The sequence below is a fragment of the Lotus japonicus genome, chromosome 1, assembly GCF_012489685.1.
Source record: "Lotus japonicus ecotype B-129 chromosome 1, LjGifu_v1.2".
In the NCBI taxonomy this organism is placed as follows: Eukaryota; Viridiplantae; Streptophyta; class Magnoliopsida; order Fabales; family Fabaceae; genus Lotus; species Lotus japonicus.
Window position 1 is genome coordinate 86,610,986 of NC_080041.1, and position 27,564 is coordinate 86,638,549.

General features: G+C 36.1%; 3 protein-coding genes and 1 non-coding gene across 5 annotated transcripts; 2 read left to right on the forward strand and 2 right to left on the reverse strand.

Moving 5' to 3' along the window:
• Window positions 1-150: 150 nt before the first annotated feature.
• LOC130727369 (UDP-N-acetylglucosamine transporter UGNT1-like) lies at window positions 151-6,526 on the reverse strand. 2 transcript variants are annotated; one of them, XM_057578477.1, is made up of 10 exons: window positions 6,152-6,517; window positions 5,976-6,052; window positions 4,367-4,528; window positions 4,136-4,272; window positions 3,046-3,176; window positions 2,888-2,932; window positions 2,664-2,761; window positions 1,717-1,824; window positions 834-890; window positions 151-747 (listed from the first exon to the last, which is right to left on the reverse strand). In XM_057578477.1, exons 1-10 carry the CDS (start codon window positions 6,324-6,326, stop codon window positions 673-675), a joined length of 1,065 nt encoding a protein of 354 aa, XP_057434460.1. In that variant the 5' UTR covers window positions 6,327-6,517; the 3' UTR covers window positions 151-672. The 2 variants fall into 2 exon arrangements, with proteins under 2 accessions (XP_057434460.1, XP_057434459.1); XM_057578476.1 differs by lacking the exons at window positions 151-747; window positions 834-890 and adding an exon at window positions 923-1,121 and having other exon boundaries at window positions 6,152-6,526.
• Window positions 6,527-15,470: 8,944 nt separating this feature from the next.
• On the forward strand, window positions 15,471-17,252 carry LOC130727370 (auxin-responsive protein IAA28). Its single transcript, XM_057578478.1, has 4 exons — window positions 15,471-15,863; window positions 16,144-16,400; window positions 16,643-16,733; window positions 16,904-17,252. Exons 1-4 carry the CDS (start codon window positions 15,592-15,594, stop codon window positions 16,962-16,964), a joined length of 681 nt encoding a protein of 226 aa, XP_057434461.1. The 5' UTR covers window positions 15,471-15,591; the 3' UTR covers window positions 16,965-17,252.
• A 644-nt stretch (window positions 17,253-17,896) lies between these two features.
• On the reverse strand, window positions 17,897-17,969 carry TRNAR-CCG (transfer RNA arginine (anticodon CCG)). The gene has a single exon. It is a non-coding gene; the product is annotated as a tRNA-Arg (tRNA).
• A 4,274-nt stretch (window positions 17,970-22,243) lies between these two features.
• LOC130727371 (probable clathrin assembly protein At4g32285) lies at window positions 22,244-24,988 on the forward strand. The gene is made up of 2 exons (XM_057578479.1): window positions 22,244-22,452; window positions 22,654-24,988. Exon 2 carries the CDS (start codon window positions 22,659-22,661, stop codon window positions 24,630-24,632), a length of 1,974 nt encoding a protein of 657 aa, XP_057434462.1. The 5' UTR covers window positions 22,244-22,452; window positions 22,654-22,658; the 3' UTR covers window positions 24,633-24,988.
• Window positions 24,989-27,564: the final 2,576 nt, after the last annotated feature.

A 27,564-nucleotide genomic window follows, 5' to 3' on the forward strand; every position in this document is an offset into this window, starting at 1 on the left:
TATTAAGTTCTTTTTTGGAGATGTAATAATTCCTAGTCGTTGTTTTTCCTGAACCTATCAAATTGAGATTATTTTCCACTATTCCCTATGCCTCCTTACCAAGAAATGCACAGTTGAAAGAAATACAGGAAAGTAAGAAACCAAACGATCTACAATTAACACTCCATCAGCTACTGTAAGCACTTGTGATTTTCTTGTAGTTAATTTTGCAGGAGATAGGTAAAACATAAAACGAACAAGTGGATGCCAGAGAGCATGGGCTCAAGTAGCATGAAGTCCTCTTCAACGATTGCTCGTTCCTGAAATTGAAACTCAAACTATTTACCTTACTCTCTTCTCCCTTCCCTTAATACATTTTTATACATCCCAACAAATCAAATGAATAGAAATACATGCAAACTACAAAAAATTCTCTACAAAAAGGGACAGAGGAGTGCAACTCATCAGATACAATGAGTACAGTACAATCATTGTCTTGACGACCGGAAATTTTGGGTAATGTAAACTTCTCACTCACCAAAATCTCCTAAAAATTAGATTAGCTTGACCACAAGATGCTTGGAGGCCCCAAGGTCGATTCAGAACCTTCTGCTTTGATGTAGACAGTGAAGACCAGATACCAAAGCAAATGGAAGTCCAAATTGATGACATCAACTGAAGAATTTGGGCTAGCTATCTGACGATGAGCTTATAGAAGGCATATAAACCAGAGCCCAGAAAACCGAGTAATTGTCCAATTACATTCCACTGTAACCAAAAGAAAACCCTTTCAATCAACAGAAGAATTACATCCAAATGATAAGTGAAGGATGAGTTGGGACAAGAGCACTCACAAAATCAAATGGTAGCCCTCCAAAAATAATCCAGCCAAAGCCAATAGTAAATAGATCCTAGACATCAACTCAAAATATTTAGGGTCCACGCATAAAAACTGAATGCAAACATCAATATGGCATTGATCTGAAATGGATATAAAAAAGGATTCTTTGACACTGTGTGGAAGGATTATATTCTTCATCCAACTCCAACCAACATACTGAAACAACTATTCTGTTATATTCTTCATCCAATTCCAACCAACATACTTCGACATTACATGTCATAAGTCTCAACTTCACGTCCTAGTTGTCGAACATTTCCAATGTGACAAATTGACAAAGTCATAGTGAAGGATCACCAATCTGAAAAAACTGTTCTGAACTAAAATACAAATTATATTTTATTCTCCGTAATAGTGCATACTTCATGCCTTCATGCGTCAAATTTGACAATAACTTTGACATGAGGAAGATAATTATAACCTCATTTCTTCACTTCCAGAAATGTTTACAATGAAACTGTAACTATATTTCAATACCCCTCTTAATACACAGTATGTAATTTGAATTTCCCCTATCTCCCTCTCCCCTCCCTCTCGTCAGCGCCAATGTCCACAAGCAGCAAATTAACAGCTCATTATAGTTTCTCTGTTTCATAACACTAAAATGTAATACGAGACTTCCCCAAACTCCAGTTTAATGGCCAACAAGTGTACTAATGCACTCCATTTATCCCCAAATACTGAAAATATAACTAAAAAGGGAAGGGAAAAAAACCCAACCAAACAGTCCATACTATGATAACACGCCAGAAAGAGAAGACTTATACATCATCAGTTCTAAACTCGAACGATATGTGCATTATATATTTAAGGAAAAAAACTAGCAAGTGACAAACCTTCATATTGCCACAAATTGTCTGCGTCAGAGCTGAATTCAGAGTTGTGTTCAGAAAAATACAGTAATTCAGGAAGAAAGCAAGAATGCAGGAGGAGAGCAGAACAACCTGGCCCCAAAATAAAGAAACAGTAAAAATTACAACTTGCCAAGATATCAAAATTTAGAGGAAAGTAAGTTTAAAATTTGAAGCAGATTGCTATAGACAAAAGGCAATTGTTACTTTGTGAACAAATATGTGGACCTTTGTATTGCCAAAAACAGATTCCTTGTGCATGACAACTCTCCCCTCATTAAAGTAAAAGTTCAAAGGAAGACAGATGCTTTAACATTATAAATGCAGTGATAATTTCCATAATATCAAACTGACATATTAACTAGTATGAAGCAGGATAAAGCCTATAAGGCCAACAGATAAACTATTAGGAACCAAAATTTATTAAGTTATATAACAAAAAGAAAAATCAAATAAAATAACTGGATTATTACAAACGTTGATCAACCATGTCCGGAGAGATCGGTTATTCTATGTTTATTTTATATCAGGGTATTAAATACCCTTGCAGTTTGGCCTACTTACACTTTTGTAACGTGGTTCAAAATGTGTCAAATTGCCTAGCAATTTTTTACTTCCATCTTCTTTCTGCAAATTTCCATCAACATTTCAACAAAATAGGAATGAGCAACACATGATGGCCAACAAGCATGGCATGCTTGCACCCCATGTCATTTATTATGCAAGCATCTAACCCTCTTTCCATTTAAACATGGAAGGAAATAGCTCAGGCTAGCAAAGTTCGAAAAGGGGAGGAGATATATGATTTTGCCTTTATATTATTTAGTCCAAACTCCCAGTTAACTCCCAAGGATAAAACAAATTCTTTTGGCAAGTAACCAAGAATAATTACTGCTGTTTAGCAAAAGGAGAAAAACTCAAGCAGAGCTTACCATAAAACCAGGTGAAAGCAGATCAGGAAAATTGACTGTCATCTTCAAGTCACCTCGAACTAATGTCCAAATAAGCAAAATTGGCCCACATATAATACCTTTGATAAAATTTTAAAAAAGAAAGCATTTCAATCAGAAATGGATAAAAAAAAAGTGCATGGGTTCTTTTATATAAACAATATAAGAAAGTTTAATAGGCCATTTGATGCAATCTATCAGCTTACCGTTGCACCACATTAGACCAAAGCTGTTAAGGCCACTAGTTTTGCCTGAAAAAAGGAGGTAATACCAAATAAATGGGATATTGTAGGAAAACTACAAAGGAATAAAGTACAGATATCTACTGTGTGTGAGAGCGAGAGAGAAAGGATATGAATACAACCAACACGGGCAATGCTTGCAAGATATATAGCTGTGGTGATGTTTGACAGGAAAACAATGGCATAACCATAGGCATCAAACGACAAGTCCCGAACTCCCGCAATAAATGCACCAAAGACAATCAAGCCAACACTGAGAACAACCTTACAAATTTCAGTTAAATGAAGGTATCAGGGAGATACTCATTAAAATGGACAATTTGAACTTTAACTTCATCTAGTAATAATGGAAAAGAGAAGACATGACAAAAAGCACAGTAACCAGATATGCTATCTTCAATGGAATACAAAACAACTTCTCCTTTTAAAGGTAAGAATAAGATGCATGCAGGAAAACCATCTGGCAGTATTTTAAATTAAATTTCAATGTTAACATATTTGCATGCTTAAATGCAACTATTCAGCTTAAATTGTTCTTTTACAATAATCAAGTTCCTAAGTATCAAAGAACTAACTAGCTGAAAAGCTTACCCTATCAGGTGAAGGCACACTAATAGTTTCATTATATCTCCTTATGCTTGAAGCATGGAACACGCACAAACCTACTCTACCATGTGCTAAAAGTTGACTTTTATTAGAAGAATAGGGTCGCAGGGATCAAATGCTTGATCACTTGATCATAAAGGCTCTCATATTATATTAAGAACCACTTATCCCAAAAGATTAAGCTATCTAATGAAAAAACATGAATGACTTTATTATATTTATAACCCTAAGTAACGGTTCCCACCAAAAATGCATATAAATATTGCAGGGCAGTTGTTCACATCCATATTAAATTATACATGTCATATGTCCCCAGAATCTCTGATACAATGAGTCATGAAAGATTTATTTGCGCAAAACATGGACCTGCATGTCACATCCACCATCTGGATGATTTTATTATATATGTAACACTAAGGAACAGTTCCTATACCACAAAAAATGCATATAAATATAATAGAGCAGTTAATCACATGATTCACATTCATATTTAATTATACATGTCAGATGTCCCCAAAATTTCAAATGCATCGAGTCATCAAAGATTTATTTGAGCGCAAAATGGATCTGGATGTCACACCAAGCAAAGGAAAGAAAATAATTTACCTGAAAATGATAGAAGGTGTATACCTCTGCCCCATCAGCATATATTCCATAAGCATTGTAAATACTACTGTGGTCCTCCTCCTAAGGGTAGTATACATCGGAACATTTACTCCACGAACAGACTCCATGGTGGCTAGCTTTCAATGGGAAATACAGGAGTGAAGAAATAATTAAATTACAACAAATCACAATTAAAAATTTGTCCCTTAAAAAAAGGAAGGAAGGAAATACCATATAAAGTAAATATGCTCCTGCCAGAGGAAGAGTATGCTTCAAAGTCTTCAAAGGCACAAAGTTTTTCGAGTTATCTGCTTTAGTTACTTCTTCACCTGCTGTGAAAGAAATTATCCTCCAGCACCTCAATATATAGAGAAAACAACAAGAACATACCATCTGCAGCAATAAGAAGAATCTTTAAGAATGAGAAACAGATCAAATGGGAATTCAGAACAATTAGATATCGATTTCCAAATTGCGAGGCCAAAGTGGTTAACCAAGGCATATACACCACAAATACATCTTAAAAATCTGATAGTCAATATCATTTCTTTTTATCTCAAATGTATGATATTTAACTTTTGTACTATTGTTTTAATTAAGTTGGAATATCACCAATAACTTGGTCAGGAGAACTTCAACTCTTAGAAAAAGGGAAGAACAAAAACATAAATCAAGAATGCAAATTTACAGCAGCACTACCAATTCAGAGAGTAAACCTCCATTTTAACTATCTAAAGATAGAAGTGTCATCATTTAGATCCTCCAAAGAATTTTGACATCAATTTAGTCTCTTAATCATGGGAAGTAACATCAACATGGATGTTTACTCTAATTTATTCATTAGTCAACCCTCAATGCCTGGGAAGTTAGGGACAGTGACGAGTTATAATCAACCAAGAATCCTTGTAGTGATTAATGGGGACAAAGGTACTTTTCATGTGTTTTTTCTCAATTACAAATTATACCATGTATCTTTCTCATTAATTAATTTTATAGTAAGTATGTAAAATATCAAGAATCAGGTGAGTGTAAGAGTATAACTGGTAAAATAGCAATTCATGTTATCTTGAACCTTCAAAGTAACAGATAATAGAAATAAAAATCTTCTAAGTAAGGTGATGTCAAAAAGACGGTAATTAGGGTGCGTTTGAAAGAGCTTCATTGAGCTTATCTTATGACATAAACACTTATAGTCTTATAGAGATATTTGGTTAAGCTCCTAAGTTATAATAATAGCTTATAACATTCTTATGTTGGTCAAAGACTCTACACTATAGCCTTGCCACCCATTCTATAAACTAGCCTTGGAAATTCATGGAAGGAAATTAATGCATTGTCAGAGGGATAGATGGACGGTGCAACAATGTTGAAAATGCTAATATGCATACACACACAAATGCATAGAAATTGGTTTCATTTCAGCTTCTATAAATAGCAACGCAAGCTTAAGGAAATATTCATTCCAACATTGAGAGCATTTCAGCAGTGTGAGAAAAATCCCAGAGAGAAAATCTTAGTGAGAGATATTCTTGGGTGTAATTGGGTTGTGGGTTTGTGAGAGAGTGTGAGTGTTTGTAAACACAGTGTATATTTCTCCTTTCTATAAAAGGTCTGCAGCAGCCCGGAGACGTAGGCATAATTGGCCGAACTCCGTTATCAATTTGTGTGTGTGTTATTATTCCGCATTTAATCGCTATTCCACGAATCTGATTATGGGGAAATTTTGCGTAGTTTCCTAACATCTTATAAGCTCTTCTAATCTCTAACTTTATCATGCTTCAGATTACCTTATGTGATAAATGTGTATTGACATTAACACTTAAGTCACTATAATTTGCACCTGAAGAAGTGTGATGACATTTGCAGATGGGAAATGGTAAGATGAAAGCGCCGCTTTATTGAACATCACCAAGAGCACTAAGAAACACAAAGTAGAAATTAACATTGGGGTTTAGGTTAATTGGAGAATTCGATGATAGAATGAATGATAACTGAAATTGAAATTGAAGTTGGAACCTGCGCAGGACATGTAAGAGATGGCAGCGTAGACCCCTCCTCGTTCTCGTCTGGTGGAACCTCTGAAGATGGAATCATTACCCTTCAAAAGCCTCTCTCGGTCATCGTCGTTTGGAGGATCCGATACCGGAAGCGTAAGATTATCCGATGAATAGGATGGTTTCAGAGACGACATTGAGCACGCAATTCTCAAACCCCAATCAGCCAACCAACTCGGAAGTTAACTCACTTCCTCCTCCGTTTTCATTTTTTGGCGCTAACAAAACCCGCCGGAGTATTCTCTTCTGATTCAGATCCGTTTTTTTTTTAAGATTAACATATTTTAGTTTTTACATGTGTTTTTTTACAATTTTAGGGAAAAAAACTGAAGTTATGCTTTGTTTTGGTGAGTAGGAAAAATTAATAACAAACTATTGCCTAAACAAATATCTAGTTAACATCAACCCAACCCTCTCTTTGGTTAGAATAGTGAAGTCACACTACAAAGGAGCTTTCAAACTAGCAAGACAATCTGCTAACTCATTAGCTTATCTTGAGATACGGCGAAAATGGATATCTTAATCATGTGATTAGAAATTATGGAGTAAAAAATCACTAGCACACTCATGGTATTGGAAACCTAGCACCCTCAAGGCAATCAACAATATACAAAGCGTCAATTTCACAATACGCCAATTTGATATTCAAATTCCAAAATAACTTGAAACTAAGTATTATAACTTCCACCCTGCTCTCGTAGAGAACCACTCTCCGCTTCCTGACGTAAAAACTGTGCTTTAAGTTTATGAAATTATATTAATTATTTAAAAAAAATCATTTTTACACATTAAAATTAAAAGAATTTATTTTAGTTTTTTAACATTGTTAAAATTGTATATATTAAAATATATATTTTTTGATAGGCAAATGTTAGTGGTTAGTTGTTAGTAAGTTAGAAAATCCCTTCAAAGTTTTCTTCCAGGATTCGAACCCTGGACCTTCCCCTCCCCACCCTTATGTCCCCTAGCTCTATTCTATTTACATTTTTCCTAGAGGAGATTCTAATTTCCTCTCACCTCCCAACTAATATTTCAATAAAACATGAATGTGTTAATGAGAACAGAAAAATATTTTGGATAAGGGAAGGCAGTGTTAACATTTTCAACTGCAATCATAATGGGAAAGAAAGGTAAAACGATGCCGAATTTTGCTACCAGTTTAATTAGACAGCACGTAAAACAAAGACTAGAAATGTCTTGGCATTGTTCCCTCTAGGAACAAAAGTTGTTCTGGCTTGTTACGATAAATTGAACCAATTAATAATGTTTGGCACATAATAATTACTGTCTGAATATAGAGAAGTTGGTTTTACATTACCTTCTTACAATTACAGTCAATGTTCTGGAAATTTTGGCAATCAGTGGGGATTCTGTTTCCTGGTTCAACTTATTGTGCTTTCACACGTGCAAAGATGGTGGTAGCATGCCAATTTAATACATAAGGGATATTTAGTACACTTAAGTTTGATTGCTGAATTCTAGAATTACTAGAATTTTTTATCCGTGCGTTGCACGGCGAAGTTTGTTAATGTATTTTAGACATCATTTTTTAAATTATAGATAAGGAAAGGCAATAATACAATTTAAAAAGAAAAAAATAAAAATAAAAATATGATTCAAGCCTCTCATATTAGTTACTTCCATCGTGATTATCGTTTTATGAGAAATACCCAGAAAAATTGGTTGGAAGCGTCAATCACTTCCACTAACTAAAATAAAATATTTGTATACATATCCAAGAGTAATTATTATTTTACGTATCATTTTCTCTCCAATTTCATCATCATATATTTTTTTCATATCTCTCTTTGCATTTATTGTCACTTCACATATTATATCACTCATTTTTCTATTTTCTCTCCCTGTATATCTAAGGAGGATGTGGAACCACTAAAGGGCAATGACCATAACATAAAAATTTTCTTGATATCTATTATTTCTTTAATAAGTTTTTATTCCTAAAATATCTATAAAATTATGAATGAAAGTTCTTAAATTATACTCCCTCCGTCCCTAATTATAAGCTAACATTGAGACTTTTTTTGTGTCACTAAATATAAGCTAACCTTGCAAAAGTTAATATTTCTTTCCATATTCACCCTTGCATTTATTGGTAGTGGAGCACCACCATTAGTAGTACAATGATGAAAAAGTGTTATCATAAATAGGGGTAAACATAGAAAGTTGTACATTTTTTTTGAAAACCAATGCATCAATTAAGGCTTTCTTAATAAGTGTGATTTTTACAACTTTAGCTTATAATTAGGGACGGAGGGAGTAATAAATTTATATTTCTATTAGTAATAATATGAAAATACTTTTCTACCAAACATAGCTCCCGTGGGAGGTTTTTACCATGTAACTTAAAAATAAATAAATATAGAATATATCTTAATAATTTGAAATCACCGTAAAACATTATTAGTATACAAATTTCATGAATTAATATTTATTTACTCTTAAATTTTTTTAAAATTATATAACAAAAAGAATTGAAATTATTTATCTTTTTATTAATTTTTATGAGAGTATTTGTGAACTTTTTACCATATAACTTAAATAAAAATAAAAATGGACTATATAGACTATTTTCAAGCAAATGCTTATGTTTGTTCACAAATATTGTAAAGTTTTCCATAAAATTCATGAATGACTTCAGACTTTCTATGATCCATAGCTCCAGCAGTCATGACATTAAGTTTATGGTTAATGAGCTTATTAACTACTTCAAATACCAAATATTCATATAAGTAACCATAAAACATCACAACTTTCCTTATATTTGCAATCAGATTCGTACAATGATCATTTCCATATTTTAACTTTATTATGGTGAACTTCTAATGCTGAAGCCTCTGAATATTCAATTCTTTTTATGAACTTGCTATCTCTCCAAATCCTTTGAAATTGCACCCCAATCTATTTCTGATAATCATTCAATTCCTCCCTTCTTGCTCTTTTATCAGTTTTATGACTGAAAAATTCACTTCTTTTCGCTCCTTTGAGTACATGTTTTTTTATAATGGAGATCAACCTGCATATCCAAAATAGAAGACGATAAATTTGTTTGGGATAGCCTAAACAGAGAAAAATATACGGAAGAATTGTAAAAGTTCTTTAAGTGGGGCTTGAAAATATAACCTTCTTGCTATAAATAAAAAAAATGCAGCGGAGCAACCTTTAAGTGGGGCTTGAAAATATCATCTTTGAGCCACTTTGGATCTTCCTTAGTTGAGTTCCATAGAACTGTATGATGAGCCCCTACAGTACACAAAACACCCAAATAATTATAAATAGAGTGAAACAGGACAAAAAGAAAACAGATGATATTTTAATAATTAGTCCACTAACCTTCTTTTGCAACTATAGCGTCTAAAGTTCTTGATATATTCTTACCTGAGCATGGAAAACAAAAGGAAGCTTAATATCTGAAGTGAATTCAGATTAATCTTTCATAATAAAGGAAGGTACATTTCCACTTGAATGAATCACAACGATCCCACACCTGAAATTGTATGTCTCCTTTTATATGCTTAACTACACATGCTATTGCATATGTCTCCCCTTAGTCATGCCCTCTTTAGTATCACCTGTAAATTTAAGGCCATGAATAAAAAATTCAAGACCAAAAATAAGTTCTATAAAAGGAAAAATGCTGTGAGTACAAATTGAAACCCTTTCACCCCCGAGATCTCTCTCGCAGTTGCTCTCTATTGCTCTATGATAGAGTCCACTCCATATACCCCGGTAACAAAAAATCACTCAAACTCACCCTTGAATGCCCAGTCTAAAAAATGGACCACTTTAAAGTAATCAATCAATCTCACACTCTGCAGAACATAAACAAAGAAATTAGTTAAAATTAAACAATCTCACTAACCTGAGTTTATATAACAGATGAGATATGCTACCAACATGGAGCATTAATGTGTGTAGCAGAAAACATGGTACAGAATTGAAAAACACACTTTGAACACTTACACTAAAACTTTTTTCTCACCATTATTGAGTTTTTCCTTTCCATTTAGTTTGTCGTCCACGAAGTTCACTCCGAAGCAGTTCCTTGTTTGATCTGCACTAAAAGTTTTCAAATCAAATGGGTTCAATCCAGTCACTAGGGATGGCAATTTTGCCCAAACCCATGGGTACCCGCCCGAACCCGATCCGATTTGACGGGCAAAATCCGAGTTGACTGGATTTGGGTTTGGGTTTGGGTTTTGCCCGTTACTGTAGCCATGTATGGGTTTGGGATTGGTATTAGTTAAATCCGTGCCCATACCCGCCCAAACCCAAACCCAAAGATACCCGAAACATAAAATTACAAAAAAACCCTCGTACATATATATATATTTATAAACTTTGTTCTTAGTATTTGATGATTAATTGTACTTTTGTATGTTTGAGAAAGTAAACTCTAAACTATTGTTGTCTCACTTTAGTGATGGATGAGGATGATGAATAGTATTTGTTTTTTTTTTCTTTCTATGAATTTCACTTTTTTTTATATGAAAGTAATTAAGTTCTGGATTGAGTTGCTACGTAACTAATGAGTTTGGGTTTGGGTTTCGGGTAAATCCGAAACCCAATGGATTTGGGCATGAATTTCATTTTATCGCCCATAAGGTTTGTGTTTGGATTTGGGTTTGGGTTCTGAAATTTGGGTTTGGGTTTAGTAATTGTAAAACCCGTGCCCGATCCTACCCGTTGCCATCCCTACCAGTCACCAATTGGAATGTGATGTTCCACATTACCAAAAAGAACATGTAGCTTCCTGTTACAACAACTACACTCAAAGTCATCACCAATTTCTAATCTTTCTCACTATCTATAATACAAACAGTAAAATGCAATATAAAATAATTAGAAGAGTGAAGTCACACAAACATTCTCACTGAAGTCATATCACCATTAATTAAAACTAATTTATAAAATAATTAGAAGAGTGAGCGTTGAAGACCTGCACCGAGGAGAATGGTGAGCTTCCCGGGTGGAAGAGCCATCGGCGCGTGTGTGTGTGGCCACCGGTGAGATTTCTGTCGGGGATGGTTTCCGCCGAGGAAAGATTTCCGGTACCTCTCCAATTGAGTCATCGACCTTGCTTTCCTCACCAGAGATGGAACCACATCTAGAAAACAGATCTTGGGGATGCGTAGATAGATCTGAGCCTAGTAATTCCACCGCGGCGGGTTCCTTTGGAGGAGGAGGGACGGTTTCATGCCAACAGACCTTCGGGATCGGAACTCGTGGCGGCGCTTGTGGGGGGAGTGCGACGCAACAGAGAGATAGAGAACAGATGGAGGGGAAGAGGATGATGATGGGTGGGAAAGAATTTTTCTTTCAAATTCTTCATTCTCCTGAAGAGAAAGAATCCGGATATGGAGATGAGGGGAGAGAACAGTATATCACGGGAAATGAGAAAACATTGAGAAAAAGAAAGGTCTGGGAGGCAAGGGAGTGGAGGGGAAGAAAATTGATTGGACACAGTTGAGGTGGCAGTCATTGGAATGGGAGAAGCGTGAATGGAGAAGAAAATCTCGAGGAAGGGAGACTTGGAAACGGGAGAGTAGTAAATGCAACAGTCAAGGATTAAAATGAACAGATGCAATTTGAAAATCATGGAGAGAAACACCTAAATGGGTGGGGACCAGCGAAATATGATTGGTGGATGAGTGCCACATAAAATATGATTGGAGAAGAAGAATAAAGGAGAAAATGACACATAATCAGGGAAAGGAGGGAAGCAAGGAGAGGAAGCCACATAGGAATTCCACTCATTGTGAGAATGCACCAGAGAAGAGAATGCATCTAGTTGCGACACATCAGCAAATGGTTCTCATAACCCTTGCTGTTTTAATATATATATTGATATTGATATTATCTTCCTTTTATTTCAATTCTAGATTATCCTCTTTATTAGGTTTGTTAGGTCACTTGTAAGGCTCAGACGGACCTTAGTTCTACAATGTGGATGTTTGTATAAATTTGCATTCCCTTTCCATCATGAAATTAACAAGAAAATTGAAGCATTTTATCTTTCTCTTTTATTATCTTATCTTATCTTTAGTTTTTAGGGTTCTTAGCTTTTCTTCCTTGATAGGAATTAGCTTCCTATCAAATGGATATTTAGAAGAATATTTGATCAATTTAACAATCTCTAAAACACCACTGTTTTTACGCGTGAAGATTCACTTGCAAACAAATGGATCTAAAGAGCAATTTAAGACTTAGATTAGGTCTTAAGATGCGAGTTCTTTTTTATTTGATGGTTTAATCTAAGTCTTTCATTTGACATGCCTTGCACCTCTTCGATCCAGTCTTCTCGAGCATCAACCCCAACCTCAACTAAGTTGTCTAATTTCCACGTTCGGTAACCGTCATTATCGCGAGTACGTGGTGTTGGTGTGCGGAACTTTCGGATGGTGGGGTATAAGCCGTGGAAACTTCCAATTGTATTCTTGAGTTCTAACCCGGTGTTTCAAACTACTCATTCCTTAAGACATGTTCCCATTGACCTAGGGTAAAATTTGTGTTAAGTGTTAGACCTTCTTTAGCCAAGCCCTTCTCAAGCCCTCTAGCCTCTCTAACATGCACTTGTTCGATCTTAGTCCATCCATCACTTAGCCCATTTTATACTTCGTTCCTAGCTCAAATCCACGCTTATTACTGTTCCCCGAGGTGCTTGGAGTTTAACAACGTTCGATCCTCACATTCCTGCCTCGAGAACCAATGCTCTTTCGCGTCTTCTCGAATTCGAAATTTTGATAATAAAACCTAGAAATTTATGAGTATGTGCTAGTGACTATGAAATTAGAAATTTGTGGAGGATACAGTTGTCACACCAAATTTATCATCCTCTCATTCAAGGCAAAGCCAAGCTTTCCAACCTCTGAAGCCAATAGTGCTTTAATGCATATCGCTTCCTTGAAGTGGGTCATCCATCATACTTGAGAGAAGGACCTTGCCTCACCTTGCTTTGCATCTCTTTCAGTCATTGAGATTCGAAAGCAACATCTTATCTTATCAGTTTACATTTCAATTCATATCACAAGAAAAAAAAATTATTTTCCAAAAGTAGATGTTCCCTTCCATCTTACCTAGTCAACATTGATACTTAACCAAGTGAGTTGTCTGGTGTGGGTTCAGTAATCAGTGCCAGCTAAAGGACCAGCAATGAATCAGACCCATCATCCATTTCAGGTCCTACTAGTTCAGTTTCAAAGCTTCACCACACGAGAGAACTTGTTCCCATGCTCGTGCGGGGTTCAGTGAATAGCATCATTTGCCCCCTTCACGTGGACTTCACAAGCTCTAGCTATGGACCAGCACTCCACTATGCTCTATTTTAGAGCACCATAACCTCAACTGTCGACAACAGTGACTAATCTCTTCGCTGCAGGTGTTCACAGTAAATGAATGGCGGACATTTTGATTATAATCAAATAATCAATACAGATTATGATTTTCAGTTCTAAAATCATGATATATTGATATGTTTGACGGGTAACAGCCGACACATTGGACATATTAGCAAACAAGATCAATAGGTTCATGAACTAATACCATGGGCGGATCTACTTGGAAGTGAGGGGGTTCAGATGAACCCCCTGAACAATTTTTTTTTGCACTTACACTCCTATATAATATATTTTTTGAACCCCCTGAAAATTTTAAATTATACTAGTAGACCAAGTTTTGCACCTATTTGCACTAAAGACTTACCATCACTTACTCCTCTCACTCTCTCACACACACGCGCACTCAGCCACTCACCATCTTTCTCTCGCTGCCTAAGTCCCACTCAACTGAGATGTGAGAACTGCAATCAGAATCATCGTCTGCAAAATAGTTCAATCTCAAATTATGCTTCCTTTGTTTAATTTTTCTGTTTCGATTTAGATACTTAATTCTTGAAGACAATCGAATTATTCATTTATCTAATCTTTACTGAATTGGAAACGTTCGATGAGAAAAATATATTTTTTCTGGTATTTTCAGTTTAGATTTCTCACCTAGTTGGTCAATTTAAACTAAGATATTTTGCATGTGCATATATACATAAATATTAATGAATCATACATACATATACATGTGCATATATACATAAATATTTGCAGATATAAAATTTCAAATGACAAGTATTTTTTCCTCTGTTTTTATTTATTTGGGCTGCTATTTCCGTTAGTAAGTAAAATGATAAGAGAAAGTCGTTTTTATATATTTCTACAAGTCTTATGTAAGATTTAACTTTATTCAGTTTTCCTTTGATTGAGGGGAGAAAAGGATCGCTACTGCTAGTGTAAATTGTTCAACGATTTCATAATATTTCATAATATGAAATCACGTAGATGACAACTATGACTTGCATAATTTCTTATGTATAAACATATTAAAGTTGTTTTTAATTATATTTTTACCGATGTTTTCATGTGAAAAATTTGAACCCCCTAGTCAGGGGGTCCTGGATCCGCCACAGACTAATACCTATTTTTCTTATTTGATGTACATGCTTCTTTGGAAGCTAGGTCCTTCATAATTAACAAGTTGTTTGTTTGATAGTGGTATACAGGTTTTTGGTCATTAGAGTATAATATCAAACTATCTAGAATTCTTTACACAACTGCTTAAACTTTTGGGATTACGGCAAAGTGTTGTGATTAGCGCCAACCAGTGTTTGATACATGTTCACTATGATTGATCAGAATCAAGTACACTAAGTGTTTGGCTAGAAAGGGATTCCATTAAAATATTGAACATGATCAATCGTGTCATACACAAATACAAGTTATTCTGTTTGATAAATAACTATATCTCTGCATCTGTTATCTGTCTTTTTTGTCTTATTTAAATTTCATGAATCAAAGCATTGTTTTCAAGATTAGATTCCTCCTACTGTTTATGAACCTAATCTCTAAAGTCTTATCAGAATGATCAACTTCACCAAATTATGAATTTGACAGTTCCCTACTAGCATTATATTAAGTATGATAAATCCAAGCAAAAAAAAGAAAATGCTCAGAGAAAAAAAGAATATGTATCCGTGGGGACACATGGGTAGGAAAATTGAGACCAATAAAATAAAGAGGGTAAAGTGGTTGCGGCACATTGGTGCTCTCATTCCACATCTAGCTTATAATGCTGCTTCTCTTTTTGCCGACCCAACTTTCTCTTGTCTGTAACCATCCTTGTTGTACAAGACAATGGTCCTTTTCATCACTCTTCTTCACTCACACATGCACAATTGCACACATATTAACATATATATACTTACATGTCCTAAGGATCATGTATATAATCCCAATACCTTTGAGAAAGTTACTCCATCTCTAACTTTGAAAGTTTCCCAACAATAATATATATTCACTCCTTTGTTTCTTGTGTATCTTACTTAGCTTCTTGTGCTTCATGGAGCTTCAGTTAGCTCTGGCTCTCCCTACCCAAAATTCCTTTGAGGGGTTTAATCCTAACAAGCCTGGCTTAATGAAATCAAAACAGATAGTGAGTTCAGAATTATGCAGGACCAGTTGTTGTTCTGAAAGCAAAAAGCATGTTAGAAACAAGCGTAGCTTCCAAGAGTCGTTTGGACATTGTGTGAAACCTTTGCCTTTACTAGTATGGAGTGGACAGCCAAATGAGGAAGATGACAATAGAAAAAAGAGGCACAGAGCATCAAACAAGTAAGTGCATCTTGTGAAGTTCTTCTACAATTGATTCTGAACAAAACTTCTGTAAGTAGCTTCTGGGTTTCAAAATTTGTTTGAGAAAAAAAAACCAATCTAAACATGCTATAATAAGTCATGTCTTGACTTGTATGTTTTCCATGTTTGCTTTAGCTCTTTTAAAACTACTTGGTAATAAAATTTTGATCATATAAGTATCACTAGGATAAAATTGAAAATTCTCAAATGCAAGGGAACTCAAAGAACATTCATCTTTACTTTTATGATGTACTTACAGGAATGAAGAAGAAAACCATTTGGTGGGGTGGCCACCGATTAAATCATGGAGAAACAAAGAACTTCATCCTCAGCATCCTGTAAGAGGCCAGATAAGGAATGAAAGGATGCAAGCTAATGAGAATCGAAGTAGAGGAACAAACTCTTCATATGTCAAAGTTAACATGGAAGGGGTACCAATAGGGAGGCTAATCAATTTGAGACTTTACAACTCCTATCAAACACTTACAGATGCATTGATTAGCATGTTTGTTGGATGTAAGTGAAAATACCACTTCTTTTTTCACGTTTTTCTGTGGGATTGTTGTGAAGTATATTTAGTGCATGTTTGAAGATACTTCTACAATTGATTTTAAAGTTTGAATTAATTATGGGGATCTGAAGCTTATGTATGTAGCTTTTGGGTGACAATTTGATTATGAGGAAATAAAAGTTGATCTAAACATGCTATTAGTAGATTTGATTTTTAATTTGGTCTAAAGAAGTTATTATAAATGCAGACCAAACGTTTGAGGAAAATGGAGCAGGTTACACGCTCACCTTTCAAAATAAGCAAGGGGAATGGCTTCTTCCTAGACATGTTCCTTGGCAGTATGTACCAGTTTTTTAATATAAACTACATGCTTTCATTGACTACTACTTCATATAACAGAAAAAGGACAACTAACTATTTGAAGAAAAAATAGAGAGAATGTTTAGAATGTTATTATAAAAAGGTGAGATGTACAAAGAATAACTTTTGCTCAATGATTATTTTGCAGAACCTTCATTGGTACGGTGCGGCGTTTGGCGATATTGAGGAATGGAAATGAAAATATTTGACAAAGTTTATGGTATGAAGTTCTTGAAGGTCCTTGGTTCAGAATAGTATTTACTATTAACAGTTGAAGAGGTTGTAGAGAGCAAAAGCAAAATATGAAAAGTCAAATTGCAAATTAATTGCTTTAGCTTTGATTCTTTAACTAATAAATTTGTATTGCTTCAATTACAAGTAAGCTTATCAAACATTCGAATTTCAGTATTTGCCAAATGATCCTTTTTATGTATAAAATGGCATGAATCTAATGGACCCTGACTGAAATTTGGCCATGATCAGGAAATTGAGAGAAATTGCTTAATTTAGCGTCTATGAAGTAATCTGCATAGGAATTTCTACCTATAATTAAGCAGATGATGATGGGGTGCTAGAACTTAGAAGGATGAGATTGGACTTTGGAGTAGGATTTGAATTTTGAAGAAAGCATGAACCAATCAAAGTGTTCCGTTAACCTTGGCCATATCTGATACTCAGCATAAATCCAGAAAGTATTCCTAATATGTGCAGAAATGTCTCAATAGGACAAACACAACATATTTAAATGAGAACAAGGGTCTTTCAAAGTTAACCTGTTTAATATAATCCGAATAAGTATAGATAGTCTAGATACTTTATAGTCTAATAACAAAAATATCATGTACGTGGGCTAGACCACTAACTGCTATATAATAATTTGACATTTGATTGGAAGCAAAGAAAAAGTGTGGATAATTGATATAGTAGAAAGTAAAGAAACAAATATGAATAGATAAAGCATGTCGTGAATTTGCTGGATATAATAAAGCACCAATCTATAACACTGACTTTATTTTCTTGGGGATTCTGTATTTCAACAGTTTCTGTTGACATTTGAAGCCTGGTCTGATTAAATTGATAAATTCAGTCAACGAATTCGTGCTGTCACGTTGAATGTTATTTCAAAAATATAAAGTAAAAACGATCACGGAGGGACTCGAACCCTCAATCTCCCGCTCCGGAGGCGAGCGCCTTATCCATTAGGCCACGCGACCACTTTTCTTACTTCAGTCAAACTTTGTAAATTTTATACTATAATTATAACAATTAAAAAATACAATTTTATTCCCATATTCCATGTATTCGTTATGTTCTTCCTTTCTCATCTAGCCGAAACTAATCGAGCCCCATTTGATCTCCCAAAAGCGGAAGCTGAATGAGTTGCAGGTTATAATGTAGAATATGCGTTGGATGACTAAATCTACATGTATCACCGGTGTAAAACTTTTCTACACAAAAATCAATAGTTTTTATCACATTAAAAGTAAATTTTAAATTAGTAATAAATAATTGTTTCGGAGCATTTAAACTGGCGTGACATAAATAAAACTATTGAATGCCAATGCAAACAAATTTTACAATGACAATGTATGGAAGTTAATCTCAATAACCAACAGTAATTTTGATCCTAAAAATATCATTTACATTAAGAGCTTACACCTCTACAAGTACATTAGCAATCTTCCACATAATTTATCAATGCATTTATTTTTCATAGTGAGGACAATTAAGCCAACATATTTGAATGTTACGAACGTCGTAAGAACGTATTACGTTCAACCCACACCTAACAAAGCCTTCTAACCATGATTTTTTCGCATATCCCCCAAGAAAAATCATATACATACTTAGTCGCAACAAAAAGGAAGCCACGTCCCAACCACTACAACTTCTAGCCCGACATCAAAACACACCTCATGGCTCATGTCACACAGCCCGCTATCGCTGAAGTGTGTTCAAGTCCCTATTCCCAACATTGTTTTCCGCTCAGATCTCCAAGATCAACGATTCATTAGATGATGTTGGACACCTAACTTGAGAATAAGTAGGGTAGGCAGAATAAGGACGTTCAGCTGAGGGGACCCAAAATATCTGTAAACACTACAACACCTAGGAAGTTAGAATGGCGTTGATATAAGTTGAGATAGTTTGACTTTCGCCTGTATGAAAGAAAGACAAACCAAAGTTCACACTTTTTTAGCAACTTGCGCATTAGAATGTCTTCACAAGTATCATTGGTAAAGGACACAACACAACACATAGGAGAAGCAACCTGGTAGCATCCCCAATGGACTTGATGTTGTGGGGCAGCCCAAACAAACAAGATCTAAACCCACATGGTTGCAGAATTTATTTAAGTCCCTTTTTTTTTTTTGGTCAAAGATGTATGGAATTAAAACTCAGAGGTTTGCCAAACGACACTCACAACATGCGAGAAAACTCTCTAAAAGCGCTATTCGCAATGCACAAATACATAAGAAAATTAAGCGCAAGCATGCACACTCAACTGAAATAATCAGCAAAACATGATGTAAAAACCCTAGAGCCCAACAAAAGCCCCTAAAATCCAAATGAACAGAGAGCCAATTAACTTCTGAGTAGATAAAAACCAACATTTTTAACCAGTGCTCCCTCTTTACAACAAAACGGCTTAGCCGAAGTTGTACTGCGGCGGCGAAAAGCGAAGCCAGTATGCTTCAACGGCACCAAAAAGGGGTCAACTCTACAACTCTGAAAATAAGGAAAAGAGGAGAATTTATTTAAGTCCCTTTTATATTTTAATTTAAAGTGAATGTTTGGGCTTTTAATCTATTATTTTTTTAAAAATAAGTAAGATGGTGACTTGGGTCACTCATCGGACCCATTAGGGGGGGAGTAGTTTGAAACTTTGAATTGTTATTTGTATTCCATTTCTGAAGTAGGTCATAGGTCATAGGTCATAGGTCATTATATGAGAAAAGTCCCCCCTCTCTCTCCCTCTGTCTATCCTTCCATTGGTAGATCTGGATCCCTACCACAACCATCAACAACGAAATATCGCTCAACTCACCATCTCCATCACCATCAACCTATCCCAGAGAAGTTACCCTCGTGTGGCCGTGTGGGAGATGATTGATTTATCTGATCATGATGCATCTATATATAAAATTTAATTAAACAATATAAAACTTGTAAACGAGTTATTCCGCCGATAAAAATTAAAAAGGTTTTATGTCTTAATCTTATGCTGTGTTGATTTCCACTGTTCCATCCTGTTACCTGTAAACAACACACGCAATAATACTCATGGTTTTAGGACCATTGGGAAGACAAAGTCAGAAATGAATTTCAATTGTACATTTTCAATACTACTAGCAGACGACCTAAGAAATCGGCTAAAAGGTCAATAAACATTCAAAGCATGTGTTGGATTGATGATTCAACAGCTCATGACTAATTTAGGGTCAAATATTCTAGACGCGCCCCTCAATTCATGAGCTGTTTATTGGTTGGTGCTACAATTGGAAATCAAAGTTATTTTATTCCTCTAGGATTATTAATATGTCCATAATGAGATCTCATGCTAAGAGGTGGAACTTTTTTATTAGCAAAGTATTTTCACTTACGGTTATGGAACTAATCTTTTTAATGCTTGGACATCACATTAACCGGAGATCACATATAGTTTTAATTTTTTTAGTTACAAGAGGAAAGCTACATATAGTTTTAATTTAATAATTATTGTCTTATTTTATTAATTTACATCATTCCCTTAACAAAAGAATTGAGAAATAAAGATACTATTCCTTCTTTTTTTAACAGAAATATACTATTCCTTTAAAAAAAAAGGGATAGTTTTTTTACATGGTAGTACAGATTTCAATTTAAACGACTATGTAAAGTGTCTATTCCAGAATTTAATTTCTTTGCAGAAACATAGATGGCTCCAATGTGTTTTTAATAAAACTGTAAGAATTACTTCCGTTTTGGGTTCGTACAGATATCATTCAAGACATGTGAATTAATCACTGATTTTTCACATGGTGTCAAATTGATTTTAATCACTCACATTTAAATTAAATACAACTAATTTACGGTTTTGAATCAATTATTGCCTATATATCGGGGTGTGCTGTTTAGATAAACAATTTGCTGATGAATTGTCAAGTCACTGGCTCATTGCATTGTCTGATTTTTTTACAAAATTATAAAAATTAAATGAAATAATAATTTTAAATATAAATTATGGATATTTAAATTTTAAAAAACTAAAATAAATAGTAAATTTTATTCAACGATGATTATGAGTATCTCATTTCGTGTTTAAAAATAGAGTATCCCATTTGGTTTATTATTGATTAAAAATTGAAGAAATTAATGATAGTTTTATTCAAATTTTATTTTTAAAATAATCACTAGTTTTTATATGTTTAATTCAATATAAAACCTCAAATTCATGACAAGGTGCATGGAGTATGTTTTTTTCCCTAAATATTCTCTTAAGGAGACAATTCTGTTCGAACTGGAAATACCTACATCATGGTATGACTAACTCTGCCTAATTTTTTCTCATGACCAAGACTCAAACCTAAAACCTTGAGAATCAAGCAATGATCACTTGAACCAACCACCCGTTCATAGTACACATAGTCGGTTTTTTTAATAATGCGAAAAAAATAATTACAAAACAAGTTGAAAAAAAAATCAATTTTACTTCACGTTGGTTGCTAATGTGGATGGTGTAGTAGAATTCGCCCCAATTGAATAAAATCCCTAGAATTCTACGCGCTCCAAAGGTTGCATGGGGCATGGCGACAACTTGAATTCGTGTGGACGGGAAGAATTTATGATGTGCATAGTTTTACATTGGATATTGATATGGAGACAAAGTTAGAATTCGAGTCATTTGAACCGAATTAGATATTTAACTAAAAAAATATTAACATGATTCGCCTCACTTATAGCAAATTCAAAATATATTCATAAATTCATCTTAGTCGACGCAAATTCAAGTTTTCACCCTACCACTCGCAACTACTTGGAGAGCTCACAAATTCCTAAAAATTCAACTCAATTGAGAAAAATTATACTCCATCAACCATATCAGCAACCAACATGACCAAAACTAAATAGTGGGTTGAAATTGATTATTTTTAATCAATTTTTGGTTAGTTTTTTTCTCATTATTAAGAAGAAAAAAAACCTGCAAGTAGTTTATTGTTTACTGAAACGCCAATAATGATGAGTAGAAAAATAGGATAAATAAGAAAAGAGAGAAAAGTGCAAATGGCCAGAAAAGGCAAACGCATCAGACAAAATCCCCCCACACATTCGTTCCTTGCTCCCACCGACGCCCCAGATTTAAATTCACAACTCCTCCACCGCACCACCACTCCACGTGTCCACATCCCAACGGTTAAATCAGAAAAAAATCACCATCATCAATGGAAAAAACGAGTCCACATCACCGTAAACCGTACGCGTCGTATTGTAATTAAACTAAACCCCCAACCTCCTTCATTCTTCAGACACACACAGTTCTCTTCTTCCGGTAGCTACCATTCACCCTCTCTCTCCTCTTTCTCTCTCTTCTTTCTCTCTCATCGCCGTTCCCTCAGATCTCACCTCCGGCACCGACCATAACCGTTTCAACTTCCTACAGCAGCTACCTAATCGGAGCCTCCACCACCGTTTTCCGCCGCGGATCTAGCACCTGAGGTAAGATTCAACGACCTATCTAGCAATCTGTTGACTAATTGAAGAAGAATTTCAACCGTTTTTCTATGCTTTTTCTACTTTTGGAAGATTTCTTAATTCAAACTTCAAACGTAACGCTTTCATTTGATTTGATTCATAATCATAGGCATAGAAGAAGAGTGTTAGTGTTGATTAATTGATTGATTGATTGATTGATTGAAGATTCGATGGCTTCGAGCACGATTCGGAAGGCGATTGGTGCGGTGAAGGACCAGACCAGCATAGGGATAGCCAAGGTGGCGAGCAACATGGCGCCGGAGCTTGAGGTGGCGATTGTGAAGGCGACGAGCCACGATGAGGATCCGGCGAGTGAGAAGTACGCGCGGGAGGTTTTGAATTTGATGTCATACTCGCGCGGCTATGTTCACGCGTGTGTGTCGGCGGTGTCTAAGAGATTGGGGAAGACGAGGGACTGGATCGTGGCTTTGAAGGCGCTGATGTTGACTCACCGGTTGATGAATGAGGGTCCTCCGTTGTTCCAGGAGGAGATCGTGTATGCTACACGGAGGGGGACTAGGCTGCTTAATATGTCTGATTTCAGGGATGAGGCTCACTCCAGCTCTTGGGATCACTCTGCTTTTGTCAGGACCTATGCTTTGTATCTGGATCAGCGCCTCGAGATGATGCTTTTCGACAGGAAGAGTAGCCTTGGTGGAGCTGGTGCTGGTAGTGGTGGTAGTGGTGGTGGTGGTGGTGGTGGTGGAAGTTCTGCTGATGATAGGTTTGGTGGGAGAGACAATTTCAGGTCGCCGCCTTATGAGTATGAATCAGGAGGGTTTAGAGGGGAAAGCGGGTACGGGAATAATGGGATGAGGAGGACGAGATCGTTTGGGGATATGACTGAAACGGCGGGGCGCGAGGACAACAACAAGAAGGTTGTGACTCCCCTCAGGGATATGAAGCCAGAGAGGATTTTTGCTAAGATGGGTCATTTGCAGAGGCTGTTGGACCGTTTCTTGGCTTGCAGGCCTACTGGGTTGGCTAAGAATAGCAGGATGATTTTGATTGCCCTGTATCCGGTTGTTAAAGAGAGCTTTCAGTTGTATGCTGATATATGTGATGCTTTGGCTGTGTTGCTTGACAAGTTCTTTGATATGGAGTACACGGATTGCGTGAAGGCCTTTGATGCTTATGCAAGTGCGGCTAAGCAGATTGATGAGCTGGTTGCATTCTATAATTGGTGCAAGGATACGGGTGTGGGGAGGTCCTCGGAGTACCCTGAAGTTCAGAGGATTACTGCTAAGTTGCTGGAGACATTGGAGGAGTTTGTGAGGGATAGGGCCAAGAGGCCGAAAAGTCCTGAGAGGAAAGAGGAACCAGTACTGCAGATTGAACAGCCAGAAGAGGAGCCTGTACCGGATATGAACGAAATCAAGGCACTGCCTCCACCTGAGAATTATACCCCGCCACCTCAACCTGAGCCAGAGCCTAAACCACAACCACAAGTTCAGGAGGACTTGGTGAATCTGAGGGAGGATGCAGTCACTGCAGATGACCAGGGCAATAGATTTGCTTTGGCACTCTTTGCTGGTGCACCAGCTAATGGAAATGGATCATGGCAAGCCTTTCCCTCAAACGGACAGCCGGAAGTGACTTCAGCTTGGCAAAACCCAGCGGCAGAACCTGGGAAAGCCGATTGGGAATTGGCATTGGTAGAGACTGCTAGCAATTTGGCAAACCAGAAGGCAGCTTTAGGTGGTGGCCTTGATCCCTTATTGTTGAATGGCATGTATGATCAAGGAATGGTGAGGCAGCATGTCAGCACTGCCAATCTGAGTGGAGGAAGTGCAAGTAGCGTGGCATTGCCAGGACCGGGGAAGACCACAACACCTGTTTTAGCTCTTCCAGCCCCAGATGGATCGGTGCAGCCAGTTAATCAGGATCCATTTGCAGCATCATTGACCATTCCACCCCCTTCCTATGTGCAAATGGCTGATATGGAGAAGAAGCAGCACTTGCTCGTGCAGGAGCAACAGGTTTGGAATCAGTATGCGAGGGATGGGATGCAAGGCCAATCTAGCTTGGCCAAATTGAACGGTGCCGGATACTATCCTGGAGGTCCTATGCCAATGATGCCTTATGGGATGCCCCCAGTCAATGGAATGGGACCTCCAACCGGGTATTACCAAGCTCCTTACTGATTTTGCCACATACATATAGGTTGTTTCGTTTATTTTCATTTTTTACTATGACATAGTGTTTTTCCTTTGTTTGAAATGGTGTCATCTTATTATTCTTGAGACCTGCACATCAGTAGGATGGGGATGCTAAGGAGACTGAGTTTAACGAAACAACTTCTTGTTGGGTTTTGGTGCTGGGAGAGATGTGTAACTCAGTTGTATTGTCTCTGTCTGTGTCTTTTGTAATAGTAGCATTTTCTTCTCCATTTTGTATTCAAGTGATTCTTGTTCCTTGCAACAAACGCTTAACTACTGTAAATTTCATCAAATGCTGGTACTGAGTACTGACAATCTTGATTGGTTACGCCGATTGATAATTCATCTTGTGGGAATAGCTGTGGCTGCTTATTAAGCAAATGATAGTGAAAGTTTAATTGTCATTTGTACTGTATCTTAATCTTAATTTTTTGATTGGTTGTGTAGAACTAAACTCATGTAAGAAATACTGTTAGATATTTCAGTAAGTTGCTGGGTTGAACATTCAGGAGTGAACTTTCAGTTTGGTCATTTTTCGTTTTCTTCTTAGCTTTGGTGACCTAATTTAACTGTTTCATTACTCTTTTCATGGATCATAATTAGATGGCGAGTAACATCTATCGTGGCATTGAAGTTTTTTTTTTTGGGTCTATTCATCATTGGCATATATGGTTGTCCCATACTCTTCAATTGAATTATAGAACTATTTTTGTAAGATCAATTTGGTTGAAATTGTCAATGAGGGGTGATCTGTCATCCTAGTCTATAGGTATTACATGTTTTTTGGGATACTGTTTCATAGTTATTTTCCGAGCTTTTGGGGTTGTTCATCTGTAATCTACGGAGATATATTATGGAATTGAAGGCTTTAGAAAGTGTGTTGAAAATGGTTGAAAGCTACAAGGTTCTAGTTCTATTAATAATTTGGATTCAAGTTCAAATCTTCCAAATCACTTTTTCCCACAATTAATTCTCGCTTATTCAAACATGCAGTAAAGAAGTTATGAATTTGTCCATTTATTTTGTTTCTTGTTGGCACCTTTCCCATTTGAATCCCTCTGGTGACCTATACAACAAAAATATTGCCAATGGGTAAAACCAAACATGTGTTTTTTAACAAACATAGGATTCCCTTGTGTTTATCTTTTTGAGTTAAACACTGCTAGCTGTGCACTGTTTATGATGATTTTAAATTAACACAATGAGATGGTGGTGCCAGTTGCCAAAACTGACTTTGATTATGATATGCTTGTCCCACTAATGAAGGAACCAAAAGGAATTGCGTTGTGGATTTTAATAACTTGGAAATTCAATGGAATATTTTGTATTCCTTTATTTTTTTTGGTTGGGGCACAAACTGTACAAAGCACTAGTTCTAAATTCTACGTGATTCACGAAAACTCGGATGGATGCTTTTGGCATCCATGACCCTACCATTCTCCTTCGTAAACACTGATGGCCTCAAAAAATTAAAATGGGAACATGGCCACACTCGATGCTCTCGTGCCATGCTTTTCTTTTCCATGACTACTTTTAAATTTCTTTTCGAAGAAAGAATATGGAAAAACTTTCATTTAAACAATGATATATGGATTTTATTTCAAGAAATATAAGAAATTAAATTTATTAAAACTTAATGGTTAAATTTGGTGAAAGATAAGGTGCAATAGGTTGTGGGTCTTGCACTGGTGCATGATGTGCTTTTAACCACAGAAATGAAATATTTCATAAAGATGCTGAATTTGTAACTTGGTAAACCTGTAATATTATATTTGTAAATTTTTAAAACTTTATTTTCCTTTTACTGAAATGCCCCCGCCCTTTCCCTTCTCTCTCCCTTGTCTTTTCTTCTTCTCTCCATCACCTCTTGCAATGGTCGTTTATTTCAGAAGAAGAAATGCCGATAACTTTAAATCTTCAATTCAATTTGATAGTTTACTTCTATTTCACATTGCATGTCATAGCAGGTTCTGCATTTGAAGAACATGAGTCCATGACATGATCACTATGTGTGCTTGTAAAGCAACTAATTTGAAGAGTGAAATCCCAGATGACCCAGAACTCCAAAAACTTGAACCCATAACCCAGGAAATTGAACAAGGATTTGGAGCGTAAAAGAGATTTGAGAGAGGGCTATTTATGTGTTGTAACAACCCACATAACAAAATTGAGATTTGAGATCAGACCTCCATGTGCTATACTGTACAAATTTATATGGTAATCCCTTTCTGTGCAGTCACCACTAGGGATGGCAACGGGTAGGATCGGGCACGGGTTTTACAATTACCAAACCCAAACCCAAATCCCAGAACCCAAACCCAAACCCAAACACAAACCCTTATGGGCGATAAAATGAAATCCATGCCCAAATCCATTGGGTTTCGGATTTACCCGAAACCCAAACCCAAACCCATTAGTTACGTAGCAACTCAATCCAGAACTTACTTTCATATAAAAAAAAGTGAAATTCATATAAAGAAAAAAAAACAAATATTATTCATCATCCTCATCCCTCACTAAAGTGAGACAACAATAGTTTAAAGTTTACTTTCTCAAACATACAAAAGTACAATTAATCATCAAACACTAAGAACAAAGTTTATAAATATATATATATATGTATGAGGGTTTTTTTGTAATTTTATGTTTCGGGTATCTTTGGGTTCGGGTTTGGGCGGGTATGGGCACGGATTTAACTAATACCAAATCCAAACCCATAAATGGCTACAGTAACGAGCAAAACCCAAACCCAAACCCAAATCCAGTCAACTCGGATTTTACCCGTCAAATCGGATCGGGTTCGGGCGGGTACCCATGGGTTTGGGCAAAATTGCCGTCCCTAGTCACCACTGCGCCGAACCACCTCCCTGCTCTACTGTGAACACGAATATTGTTGCTGAACCACTAGCGCTTCTCC

Excerpts from the sequence above, each read along its gene's own strand:
- LOC130727371 (XM_057578479.1), top strand. The coding sequence starts at position 22,659 with ATGGCTTCGAGCACGATTCGGAAGGCGATTGGTGCGGTGAAGGACCAG.
- LOC130727369 (XM_057578476.1), bottom strand. The coding sequence starts at position 6,326 with ATGTCGTCTCTGAAACCATCCTATTCATCGGATAATCTTACGCTTCCG. Across the intron at positions 2,933-3,045 it reads TGCAAGCATTGCCCGTGTTG|GCAAAACTAGTGGCCTTAAC; the intron begins GTTGTATTCATA and ends TCCTTTTTTCAG. Across the intron at positions 1,122-1,716 it reads CAATTTGTGGCAATATGAAG|GACGTGAAGTTGAGACTTAT; the intron begins GTTTGTCACTTG and ends TTCGACAACTAG.
- LOC130727370 (XM_057578478.1), top strand. The coding sequence starts at position 15,592 with ATGGAGCTTCAGTTAGCTCTGGCTCTCCCTACCCAAAATTCCTTTGAG. Across the intron at positions 16,401-16,642 it reads GATTAGCATGTTTGTTGGAT|ACCAAACGTTTGAGGAAAAT; the intron begins GTAAGTGAAAAT and ends TTATAAATGCAG. Across the intron at positions 16,734-16,903 it reads CCTAGACATGTTCCTTGGCA|AACCTTCATTGGTACGGTGC; the intron begins GTATGTACCAGT and ends ATTATTTTGCAG.